The 13,797-nt window shown below is 46.1% G+C and overlaps 1 protein-coding gene across 2 annotated transcripts in view; it reads right to left on the bottom strand.

Moving 5' to 3' along the window:
* The window catches only part of LOC137380291 (netrin-4-like), a 71,129-nt gene that overhangs the window by 56,800 nt on the left and 532 nt on the right, over positions 1-13,797 (bottom strand). For both annotated transcript variants that reach the window (XM_068052192.1, XM_068052191.1), the window contains exon 2: positions 8,399-8,613. In XM_068052192.1, coding sequence (XP_067908293.1) covers positions 8,399-8,465 — 67 coding nt within the window. In that variant the 5' untranslated portion in view covers positions 8,466-8,613. The remainder of the gene's footprint in view (positions 1-8,398; positions 8,614-13,797) is intronic.

The following is a 13,797-nucleotide window of genomic DNA, read 5'->3' on the forward strand; positions in this document are numbered from 1 at the left end:
GGTTTGTTACCTCCAGTGGACAAGTGATTCAGCAATTGGTTAGAGAATTAATAGAGGCTGTGCAGGGACCCAAGGAAACAGCAGTAATAAAAATAAAGGCACATTGGAAAATAGACACTCCAAAGCAAATGGGCAATTGCCAGGCACACAAAGCTGCCAGAGACATGACAGATAATTTAGGAGAAGGGATGATAGCTGCCGTGAGCCCCGCCCGAGAAGAAATTCCTGAGATAAATGTTAAGGATTTCCACCTCACCGCAGAAGGAGAATGGGGAGAGTGGGAAGGATGGGGGGGGGGGGGGCAGAGAGAGATGAGGATGGAACTTTATTTTATTTATTTTATTTTATTTAGAGATACAGCACTGAAACAGGCCCTTCGGCCCACCAAGTCTGTGCCGACCAAGAACCACCTATTTATACTAACCCTGCAGTAATCCCATATTCCCTACCTATACTAGGGGCAATTTCCAATGGCCAATTTACCTATCACCTGCAAGTCTTTGGCAGTGGGAGGAAACCAGAGCACCCGGTGAAAACCCACGCGGTCACAGGGAGAACTTGCAAACTCCGCACAGGCAGTACCCAGAATTGAACCCGGGTCCTGTGAGGCTGTGGTGCTAACCACTGTGCCGCCCATTTTTTGTCCATCAGGACCCAGGGACTTGTCAACCCACAGCTCCAACAATTTTCTCAGTACCACTTCCCTGGTGATTGTAATTTTCTTGAGTTCCTCCCTCTCTGCCATTTCCTGTTTGCCAATGACTTTTCATGACCCCTTTTAGCCCTCCTGACTCCTTGCTTAAGTTCCTTCCTACTGTCTTAATATTCCTCAAGGGTGTCGTCTGTTCCTAGCCTTCCAGCCCTTATGAATGCTTCCTTTTTCTTTTTGACTAGGCTCACAATATCACGTTATCCAAGGTTCCTGAAACTTGCCAAACTTATCCTTCTTCCTCACAGGAACATGCTGGTCCTGGATTCTAATCAACTGACGTTTGAAAGACTCCCACATGTCAGATGTTGATTTACCCTCAAACAGCCGCCCCCAATCTAAATTCTGCAGTTCCTGCCTAATATTGTTATAATTAGCCTTCCCCCAATTTAACACCTTCACCCGAGGACTACTCTTATCCTTATCCACAAGTACCTTAAAACTTATGGAATTATGGTCACTGTTCCCGAAATGCTCCCCGACTGAAACTTCGACCACCTGGCCGGGCTCATTCCCCAATACCAGGTCCAGTACGGCCCCATCCCTAGTTGGACTATCTGCATATTGTTTCAAGAAGCCCTCCTTACAAATTGCTCCTTACAAATTCTGCCCCATCCAAGCCCCTAGCACTAAGTGAGTCCCAGTCAATATAGGGGAAGTTAAAATCACCCACCACCACAACCCTGTTACCTTTACATCTTTCCAAAATCTGTCTACATATCTGCTCCTCTACCTCCCGCTGGGTGTTGGGAGGCCTGTAGAAAACCCCCAACATCGTGACTGCACCCTTTCTATTCCTGAGCTCCACCCATATTGCATCGCTGCACGACCCCTCTGAGGTGTCCTCCCGCAGTACAGCTGTGATATTCTCCTTAACAAGTAATGCAACTCCCCCACCCCTTTTACATCCCCCTCTATCCCGCCTGAAGCTTCGAAATCCTGGAACATTTAGCTGCCAATCCTGCCCTTCCCTCAACCAAGTCTCTGTAATAGCAACATCATATTTCCAAGTACTAATCCAAGCTCTAAGTTCATCTGCCATACTTGTTATACTTCTCGCATTGAAACAAATGCACTTCAGACCACCAGTCCCACTGTGCTCCACAACATCTCCCTGCCTGCTCTTCCTCTTCGTCTTACTGGCCTTATTTATTAGTTCCCCCTCATTCATTTCACTAGCTGTCCTACTGCTCTGGTTCCCACCCCCCTGCCACACTAGTTTAAACCCTCCCGAGTGACGCTAGCAAACCTCGCAGCCAGGATATTTGTGCCCCTCCAGTTTAGATGCAACCCGTCCTTCTTGTACAGGTCCCATCTGTCCCTGAACAGATCCCAATGGTCCAGATATCTGAAACCCTCCCTTCTACACCAGCTGCTCAGCCACGTGTTTAGCTGCACTATCTTCCTATTGCTAGCCTCACTGGCACGTGGCACAGGCAGTAATCCCGAGATTACAACCCTAGAGGGCCTGTCTTTTAACTTTCTACCTAACTCCCTAAACTCCCCCTGCAGGTTGGTGAAAGGAAGGAAAGGTTATAGCTCCCCAGGGTATTAAATGGATATTATTAGAAATCTACCATGGGACACAACATACTGAGTGTAATAATATGGTGGACCTTATAAGCCAGTGTTGGTGGTTGAGGGGAATGGCAGGGAAGCTGCGAGATACTGCCAGCAGTGTATCATATGTGCACAGCACAACCCAGGCAAGGCAGTTAAAACCAGACTCCATCACCAACCACGTCCCAGAGGACTGGGAACAAGTGCAGATTGATTTCACAGGCCCGCTTTCCCCATCATGGGGAAAGAGATGCTGCCTAGTAATAATCAATCAGTTTTCTAGGTGGGTGGAAGCATTCCTGACTAAAGACTGCTCCGCTCTAACGGTAGCCAAGATACTAGCCGAGGAGGTTACACCCCGATGTGTCGGGGGAGGGGGGGGGTCCCAGGGCACTCACTTTACTGGGAAGGTTATTGAAGAAGCATGTAAACAAATGGGAATAAAACAGAAATTCCACATCCCCCATCATCCCCAAAGTTCTGGAATGATAGAAAGAATGAATAGGACTTTGAAGACCTCTATCACTAAAGCAATACAAGAAACAGGGAATAGCTGGGCAGCAGTTTTATCCAGCATTCTGATGCGCCTACAGGCCACCCCAAATAAGAATACAGGATTTAATCCATTTGCGCTCATGACAGGACGGGCAATGCAGTTACCAGAAGGAATATTAGTCGGATGGGCGGATGCATGCTCAAAGGCAGAATCCGAGAGTATGTCAGAGAAATGAGTAAACATTTACACAAGCTCAGACAAGAGGTTGAGGACAGACAGGCAGCTAAGGACATAGAATTGGATCAGCAGTTGGAAAAACACAAGGTTCTGCAGGTGGAAGATAAAGGTAATGGTTAGAGTGGGCCCAGAACGCGGCGGACTTCAACCCCGATGGCATGGAACACATGAGGTAATTATGACTGGTGATACGTGTACGCTCATAGATATGAAAACAGGAAGTAAATGGAAACATTATGTATAGTTGAAACTGTACATAGAAACCGAGAAATCTAACGGCGACTCAGGCGATGGGAGACGATGTTCATATCGTTGCAGGTATCTCCTTATCCTGAGCGGATCAGTAGCGACGTGGGAGGCACTGACGGTACATGTGCACGACAACACCTGCCTGCACCCTGGACAATACGCTCATCTCCCCAGCGGAGGAATCGGGGAATGGGTAAAGAAGCCAAATACCTGGATTATGGACCAAGTCACCAGCCAGACACACCAGACAAGAGTCTGGGAACCAAACCATAAACGTATCCGAAACATAAACGAGGGGTATTGGGACACAAACAGGAAATGCTGGAAATACTCAGCAGGTCTGTCAGCATCTGTAGAGAGAGAAGCAGAGTTAATGTTTCAGGTCAATGACCCTTCATCAGAACTGGCAGATATTAGAAATGTAAAAGGTTTTAAGCAAGTAAAGCAGGGATGGGGCAAAGGAGAAACAAAGGAGAAGGTAGTGATAGGACAAGGTCACAGAGAATAACTGACCAGAAGGTCATGGAACAAAGGCAAACGGTATGTTAATGGTGTGTTGAAAGACAAAGCGTTAGTGCAGAGATGGTGTTAATGGACAGAAAACTGAGCAGCCCTGGCCCCAAGCACAAACATGAAAAAAACAGTGGGTAGGCACAGTAGAAACAAACTAAAATAAAATAAACACAAACAAAGAAAAAAGAAAAAAATAACTAAAAATAAAAAGGGGGACCTGTCATGCTCTGAAATTATTGAACTCAATGTTCAGTCCGGCAGGCTGTAGTGTGCCTAATCGGTAAATGAGATGCTGTTCCTCGAGCTTGCGTTGATGTTCGCTGGAACACTGCAGCAATCCCAGGACAGAGATGTGAGCATGAGAGCAGGGGGGAGTGTTGAAATGGCAAGCAACCGGAAGATCAGAGTCCTGCTTGCGGACTGAGCGGAGATGTTCCGCAAAACGGTCACCCAATCTGCGCTTGGTCTCCCCAATGTAGAGGAGACCACATTGTGAGCAGCGAATACAGTATACTACATTGAAAGAAGTACAAGTAAATCGCTGCTTCACCTGAAAGGAGTGTTTGGGGCCTGGGATAGTGAGGAGAGAGGAGGTAAATGGGCAGGTATTACACCTCCTGCGATTGCAGGGGAAGGTGCCGTGGGAAGGGGACGAGGTGTTGGGGGTAATGGAGGGGTGGACCAGGGTGTCGCGGAGGGAACGATCCATTTGGAATACTGACAGGGGAAGGGAGGGGAAGATGCGTTTGTTAGTGGCATACAGGGGTATTGGGACCCCAGCTGCAACAGAGAGCTACACCTATCAGCACCAGGACAACCAGTCCGATTAACATAACCTCCCTGCCTTCGGGGATGGGAGCCCGTGGGCTGGGTATATAATCCTAGTAGGGAAAGGGCGTCCCAGGTATGGATTTTTTCCAACGGATCTCAACATCCCAACCACCCCCCCTTGCTGATCAGTACAGACGCAAATTGGGGAGGAACAATAACTGGGATATATAATAATGTGACTGGGTTGGGTAAATGGTATTATGGGTGTGGAACAAATAACACAAACAGCACCATCCTTCATGAAGTAAACATCACAGCCGGATGGACTGATCTACCCTCCTTCATTTGGGAACCGGGCTTTGATGGCCAGTATTGTCAGGAAGTGTGTAAATATGTAATGGAAAGGCATGACTGTTATGATAAACAATGTTATAATTTGAGTACTTGTGGGTATCAAAGGCCGACTCGTTGTCCTAGGATGAAAAACTGCCCTCCAGATGGGATAGTTAGGGGTAGGGAAGGCTAAACCCCCGTTTCCTGATGTTACCATGGTATCTCTGAAAGTGACTTACAACGTTATGAAGCTGGTGACTATATTACAGGGACCATGTAGAGATCATCACAGTTCAATCAGATGGGCTAGATATCGAATAGGACAGCTCATTGGGGATTACAAGGCTCGATTACACCAGGAATCAGGAAGCAGGAAAAATGTACAAGGAGCTTGGTGGGAGACTCTTTGGGAGCACCAATTCAGTAATAAACTCTGCTCAGATCTAAGAAGTAAACAATTCTTGGGTGGCACAGTGGTGAGCACCGCAGCCTCACAGCTCCAGTGACCTGGGTTCGGTTCTGGGTACTCTCTTGTGGAGTTTGCAAGTTCTCCCTGTGACCGCGTGGGTTTCCGCCGGGTGCTCCAGTTTCCTCCCACAGGCAAAGACTTGCAGGTTGATAGGTAAATTGGCCATTGTAAATTGCCCCTAGTGTAGGTAGATGGTAGGAGAATTGTGGGGATGTGGTAGGGAACATGGGATTAATGTAGGATTAGTATAAATGGGTGGTTGATGGTTGGCACAGACTCGGTGGGCCGAAGGGCCTGTTTCAGTGCTGTATCACTCTCTATGACTAATTATACGTCACGAGTAGCTGCTGAAACAGCCAAAGGACTGTGGTATAGTGCATATGGGACAGAGTGTGCCCTGACTGCTATTGAGATACAAGGTGAAGGACTGGTGAGAGCCCTAAATATTACCAATCAAGGGTTTGTTGATACCGTCGACTCGCAAAGCAGGGGAAGGGCGTGCAACATGTTAGCCCGAGATTTGATAGAGGGAATAAACTTGGATATAGAAGACATCAGGTTTGGAACCGTCCCCGGACATATGTTTGAATTGATGTACCAACTGAATCTCATAAACCTACACCAGGAACAACGAGAGCCCCAGAGTGGAGGAGTGGACAGGGTTATTAAATTCCTAGTGATAATACCCCAAGAGTATCACCCGGGAACCTCCTTTAACAACAATTATCGCTTTGAGTCATTGGGAGTAGAAAGGGATGATTGGGTATATCAAAGAACAAAGAACAGTACAGCACAGGAACAGGCCATTTGGCCCTCCAAGCCTGCACCGATCTTGATGCCTGCCTAAACTAAAACCTTCTGCACTTCCGGGGACCGTATCCCTCTATTCCCATCTTATTCATGTATTTGTCAAGATGCCTCTTAAATGTCATTATCATACCTGCTTCCACCACCTCTCCCGGCAGCAAGTTCCAGGCACTCACCACCCTCTGTGTAAAGAACTTGCCTCGCACATCCCCCCTCTAAACTTTGCCCCTCGCACCTTAAACCTATGTCCCCTAGTAATTGACTCTTCCACCCTGGGAAAAAGCTTCTGACTATCCACTCTGTCCATGCCGCTCATAACTTTGTAAACCTCTATCATGTTGCCCCTCCACCTCCGTCGTTCCAGTGAAAACAATCCGAGTTTATCCAACCTCTCCTCATAGCTAATGCCCTCCAGACCAGGCAACATCCTATCGAGCAGGATCCCATGGGGGCTTCTCTTATGTTAACTCCACAATTTGGATGAGTACCAAGGAATGTTGTGCTGAATCAAAGAATTATATTGTATGTACTTGTTGTACCGTAGAGCCCCTGACCAACCGCAGCAAAATCACGCTTGAAATGTCCCCCGTCCAGGACACATTCAAGGCAGGTCAGATGTCCCCAACGCAATGGTGTTTTATGACAAGCGAGGCTGAAATGGTTTTTGGAGGATTAAGATGCTTAGTTAACACCAGTTTTTTCATGCAAGTGACTGATTCCCTTATATTAGGGGACTGCCACCTGCCCGGGCAAACAACGGTATACGTATTTAGCCCCTGGTGGGATGATATGGAGTTTATGGATGAAACCCCAGGTGGGGTAGCGTGATTGGCTATGAAGCAGACCACAAAGATAACACATCAGTATACCCGGGCATCGAGAGAACAAATCACACAGGGGCGCATCCAAGTAGACCTGGCCACTAGATCAGCAACACAATTGGCTAGGTCGGCCTCAGCTTACTCTACCGCAGGGTGACTGACAAATTGGTGGGAAATCCTCCGTGTGGTAATGACAAGTTTTAGCTTGACTGTATTGGTATGGACCATTTGTCTGTGTCACTATCAACGGCGAGCCCTAAAAGAATATAAAATGGCATTCCGAGGATATGCTCTGGTATCCACCATGCACACATGGGAAAGGGATACGGGGATTAGAGGGAAGGCTAACCTATACAGTTTGGCAGTCTAGGATTCTTCCAGAAGCCTGGACGACTGGCCATCTGAAGGACAAGGGGAGGAATTCTCAATGCTGATATTTGGCCAACTTGGGCAGGGCCAAGGGCCAAAAGTGGGGGACTGAAGGGCGAGGCGAAAGGGAAAAAGACAAGTACAGTGAACAAAGGAGAAGGCCTGATAAACCACAAGTAGTCATGAGTTACAAAAACCAAACAAGGGTCAAAGTTTCACGTGTACGTGCCTTGCCAATGACTGGATAGTATAATGTATACGTGCTTAGAATGTAATAGGGTAACCCAACTATATACAAGTAGACAGAATTGGATAAAGATAAGAGAGTAAGAATGTGTAACTGAATGATTGGTAAATGCATACGAAATCTTATCTGTAAAATGGTATAAGAATGATGTTTTGAAACTACTCGGGGAGTTTGCACGCCATCTTGTATGGGTGCGGCCTCCTCTGCATATGCTTGAATAAACCGGTGAACAAAGAAGCTGGAGTCTCGTCTGGTCTGTCGCGAAATCGGAGGGTGACTGAACTCCCTTTCAAGCAGAATAAGAAAACACACCAGAAAAATATTCCAAGTGAGTAAAAGCACAGATTTAACAAAAATCAAAGAGGAAACTAAATGCATTAAAATGATATTTTAAATCCCTCAGCATGGGTGTAGCAATTTCTCAGACTGGGGAAACAAACAAAGAGTCTTTAAATTAATTATAGATTCAATCTCGGAGAGAGTAGACAGGAAAAACTGAAATGCAAATTTTAGTTGAAAGGGCGATCTGACAGATAATTGGTCATCAGTTTGACATGATAGACAGAGAGACAGACAGATACAGAGAGATGCAGATAGACACAGGGAGACAGAGAGAGAGAGAGACAGAGGGAGACAGAGAGAGAGAGACAGGCAGACACACAAAGAGATGCAGTAAGACACACAGAGAGACTGACAGACACACAGAGATGCAGACAGAAGAGACTGACATAGATGCAGGCAGACATGCAGACAGACATAGAGATAGGCAGGCCCAGATTAAATTGTAACAGGATGGAGTTAACAGACTCTCTCTTACCTGCTACCCCTCGCCAGCTGGCGATGCATCCCAGGAACAGGAGGAGACTGGCAGCTTCAATCTGCATGACAGCTCTGGTCGGCAGGTTTCCCTTTAAATTCCGTCCAGTCCTAGAGCACTCTGCTCGCAGATGCCTCCCCTCTCTAACCCTGCCTCCGATCCAGACTCGTCTTCTTGCATTCTCTATTCATGAGAATTTTTCTAAATCAAGAACTCTTTAGGGATTGCAAAAAGAAAATGCATCCAAACCGTTAGGGACTGAGGGTTCTCACACAATTTAATAAATACATTAAAAATCAATGCAAAAGATAGTCAGGTGAGAAAAACAAAACTGATTATTTAATTGCCCATTTAACAAATGCCACCATTGATCTTCTGCTAATATTATTAAGTATATTGCAGTTAAATCTGCCTGTTGCAGAGAGTTGTTGCTATTTAGGATTGCTGAGCTGCTTAATTGCCGTTTACTGGGCTTTCCTCTCCCTCTGTATCTATCCTTGTGTCAGTTTCCCTCCTGGGTCACGTGTGTCTGTTGCTATTTAATGAAATTGATACATTATTACCGGGAAGCGGCACGTGGGCTGGACGCCCCGCCCCAATATGTAACGTCTTGCTCGAAAGCATCCAATCAGAGAAGGGGTTATTTCCCTCCCTCCCTCACGATGTACCAGACACAGTTCTTGTACCAAACCCACCCCCAGCCCACTTGGAGAATAGAGCTTCCAGTTTGAGATTAGAATTCCAGTTCCCAGTCATGGTAACTCCCTCAAAAATAAGATCTGCTCTCTTTTTCCTTATCAGGGAGCTGGCAATATGTCTCCCTCTTCTATATACATTTAACTTCCTTGATATTCTAGGTGTAGCTGAGGCGGTCTTGTAGGTATCTTAGGGGAGAGGGCAAGAGGATGGCCTGCTCATTAAAGCCTCACTCATCCCAGCCTAGTATAGCAAGGGAACATAGGGATAGGAGGAGGCCATTCAGCCCCTCGAGCCTGTTCTACCCAATCTTACTTCCATTTTCCCATTGCCTCCAAATCTATCAATCTCAGTTTTGAAAGCTCCAATTGATCCCCAGCATCCGCACCTTTTTGGGGGAGAGACTTCCAGATTTCCACTCCCCTTTGTGTGAAGAAGTGCTTCCTGACATCATCCCTGAATGGCCTGGCTCTAATTTTAAGGTTCTGTCCCCTTGTTCTGGACTCCCCCAACCAGAGGAAATAGTTTCTCTCTATCTACCCTGTTGAATCTCTGTATCATCTTAAACACCTCAATCAGATCACCCTTAATCTTCTAAACTTTTGAAGTGTAGTCACTGTTGTAATGTAGCAAACACAGCAGCCATCTTGTGCACAGCAAGATCCCACAAACAGCAATGTGATAATGACCAGATAATTTGTTTTTTTGTGATGTTGATTGATTGATAATGGCCTGGAATACCAGGGAATAGTGGTGACGGGATCTTCTACATCCACCTGAGAGGGCAGAAGGGCCCTCGGTTTAACACCACATCTGAAAGACGACACCTCCGACAATGCAGCACTCCCTCAGTACTGCACTGGGAGTGTCAGCCTGGATTATGTGCTGAAGTATCTGGAGTGGGATTTCAACCCAAAACCTTCTGATTCAGAGGCAGGAGTGCTACCCATTGAGACTCGGCTGACACTGGGTTGGTTGCTGGAAGCAGTGTAGGTACTAGAGTACTGGCACCAATGCTGCGATGGGTGAGAGTGAGAACCAACCTGACAGCAGTGGGGCACAGGACACCCGAGTCTTCACTGGGACCTCATTCATTAAAACAATTATGAAATGTGAGTCAACAAATCAGCTGTATCAAGGCACCAAACCCTATGAAACACATATCTGACCTGAACCTCTCGCTCTGAGATTGTCATCAAACTGTGGAATTCATCCAATTTAAAAATAGGCTGGTGGGAATTTGAGGAACTCCACGATTATGTTGCCTCACTTTTACAATAATATGTAAAAGTCTTTTTTAAATTGTCCACTTTAATTAGGAAGCCGGGAAAAATCCAACCCCCAAAGAGACATAAAGAAGTGCCACCTCCCACCCCATCAATAACACTCTCAGGGAGCAGTTGGACCATCAACTTAGAATAGTAATATTTAATCAGAGGACAAATTGGATGAAAACTGCCTGAGCTGTCCAACAGTCACAGAAAGCAAAGAGTTGTGGATAAAATTGGCAGGGGAGGGTGATAAGCAGACAGTATATGGGGGGGGGGGGGGGCGGGGGGGAGCAATTAGCTGTGTTTCTGGAGATGGTCTTGGATAATTATCTGAAGAGAAAACATTTGCAGGGCTACGGGGAAAAGGCAGGGGAGTGGGATGAGCTGAGGTTCTCTTGCAGAGGGCTGTCATGGGCACAATGGGCCAAATGGCCTCTTTCTGTACTATAACCATTCTTTGATTCTATTATTGCAGAGTATGAGGAGAAGGTGGGTAGATGGAGTTGATGGATATGGGAGAGGATGGATAGGTGAGGTTGGGGGATATGGGGAGAAGGTGTTTTTTTAAATTTGTTTGTGAGATGTGCATGTCACTAGCTAGGCCAGCATTTATTGCCCATGAACTGAGGTCATTTAAAAGTCAACCATATTGCTGTGGGTCTGGAGTCATATGTAGGCCAGACCAGGTAAGGACAGCAGATTTCCTTCCCTAAAGGAAATTAGTGAACCAGATGGGTTTTTACAACAATTGACAATGGTTCAGATTTATTAACTGAATTCAAATTCCACCATCCGCCACCCCATGGGATTTGAACCCATGTCCACAGAGGATGAACCTGGGCTCTGGGTTACTAGTCTAGTGACATAGAATCACAGAATTGTTACAGTGCAGAAGGAGGCCATTCGGCCCATCGTGTCCACACTGGCTCTCTGAAAGAGCAACTCCCTCAGTGCCATTCCCCTGCCTTCTCCCCACAACCCTGCACATTCATCCTTTTCATATAACTGTCTAATTCCCTTTTGAATGCTTCAATTGAACCTGCCTCCACCAAGTTCTCAGGCACCGCATTCCAGACCTTAACCACTTGCTGCGTGAAAAAGTTTTTCCTCATGTCACTTTTGTTCCTCTTACCAAATACTTTAAATCTGCATCCTCTCGTTCTCGATCCTTTCACGAGTGGGAACAGTTTCTCTCTATCTACCCTGTCCAGACCCCTCATGATTTTGAATATCTCTATCAAATCACCTCTCAGCTTTCTCTTCTCCAAGGAAAACAGTCCTAACTTCTCCAATCTATCTTCATAACTGAAATTCCTCATCACTGGAATCATTCTCCTGAATCTTTTCTGTACTCTCTCCAATTCCCTCAAGTCTTTCCTAATGTGCAGCGCCCAGAATTGGACGCAATACTCTGGCTGAGGACGAACTTGTGTCTTATACATTACCACTGTGCCCATGTCTCATTGCAATCAATGATAACAGAGCAGGTTGTTTGAATCTATTGACCTTCCCTATCGCTACAGATTCTAGCACCTTAACCAGTCACTGCTCACCCTCTACACAACCCTCAGACACTGACCCCTACACTCTTTGCACTGCTATGAGTGATGGGAAATTGGGAGCAAAGAACATTCAATTTATTTAACGAATGTAATGACATCTGGCCCACGAAAACCAAATCAAGCAAAGACATGTGAATTTCACAAACACGACGAACTCCACCCGAAACTGAACTGGACCAGGCATATAAATACCATGGCTACAAGAGCAGGTCAGAGGCTGGGAATTCTGTGGCGAGTAACTCACTTCCTGACTCCCAAAAGCCTGTCCACCATCTACAAGGCACAAGTCAGGAATGTGGTGGAATACTCTCCACTTGCCTGGACGGGTGCAGCTCCAACAACACTCAAAAAGCTTGAGTCCATCCAGGACAAAGTAGCCCGCTTCCACCACTGACAGTGGCAGCAGTGTGTACCATCTATAAGATGCACTGCAGCAATGCACCAAGGTTCCTCAGACAGCACCTTCCAAACCTGCAACTTCTACCAAATAGAAGGACAAGAGCAGCAGATGCATGGGAACATCACCACCTGCAAGTTCCCATCCAAGTCACACACCATCCTAACTTGGAACTATATCACCGTTCCTTCACTGTCGCTGGGTAAAAATCCTGGAACTCCCTTCCTAACAGCACTGTGGGTATACCTACCCCACATGGACTGCAGCGGTTCAAGAAGGCAGCTCACCACCACCTTCTCAAGGGCAATTAGGGATGGGCAATAAATGCTGGCATGGCCAGTGACATCCACATCCTGTAAATGAATAAAGAAAAACACTGTCCCCCCCCCACCCCCCCCCCATCATGACTGACATGCTGATCATCAAGGTGATGGAGCTGAATAATCCTCTCCCCCAAACATAGAAGAGTTTTTCTCAGAGTTAATCCAAGTTTCAAAGTGTTTCATCGCCATCTACAGACTTTGTATACAAATTCCCAATTCTGCCCAGAAAAACTGATTCACACTTTCGGAAGGATGTCAAGGCTTTGGAGAAAATGTGGATGTAATTTACCAGAATGGTACCAGGGATAAAGGAGTTCAGTTACATGGACAGACTGGAGAAGCTGGGATTATTCTCCTTAGAGTAGAGAAGGTTAAGGCAATATTTGATTGAGGTGTTCAAAATTATCAATGGTTTTGATTAAGTGGATCAGGAGAAACTGCTTCCAGTGGCAGGAGGATCGACAGCCAGAGGGCACAGATTCAAGATAATCGGCAAAAGGACCAGAGGCAACAACATGAGGAGAATTTTTTTACAGAGCGAGTTGTTGTGATCTGGAACGTGCTGCCTAAAAGGGTGATGGAAGCAGATTCAATAATAACTTTCAAAAGGGAATTGGATAAATACTCGAAGGGGAAAAATGTGCAGTGCTACGGGGGAAGAGTAGGGAGTGGGCTAATTGGATAGCTCTTTCAAAGAGCCAGCACAGGCACGATAGGCTGAATGGCCTCGATACTGTAAGTGATATTATTGATTCTATGAACAATAAAGGGCTTCTCCATAGAGGAGAGTAATGACCAGGTATTACCATCTATCCTTATTGGCAATTTACTTGTCACCCTTCGTCTCTCGGTAGTTTATTGGGCAGCTGGAGTGGAAAACTGGCGATTTCAAAAAATATTTTGAAAAAATAAAATTTCACATTTTTATAGTGCACAGCAAGCTCCCACTTACAGCAATGGGATGATGAGCAGATAATCTGTTTTTCAGAAAGCAGGAGAAACCTCTTCATACTGGGAGCTGTGAGGCTGTGGGATTCACTCCCAGGGTTAGTGGTTGAGGCAGAAACTGCGTCAATATTCAAGATGAGCTTGGACAGAGGGATGAAGGAAAAAGGGTTGATGGGCTATGTGAACAGGGCAGGTAAACGTG

The sequence above is a fragment of the Heterodontus francisci genome, chromosome 19 (assembly GCF_036365525.1).
Source record: "Heterodontus francisci isolate sHetFra1 chromosome 19, sHetFra1.hap1, whole genome shotgun sequence".
Classification (NCBI taxonomy): domain Eukaryota; kingdom Metazoa; phylum Chordata; class Chondrichthyes; order Heterodontiformes; family Heterodontidae; genus Heterodontus; species Heterodontus francisci.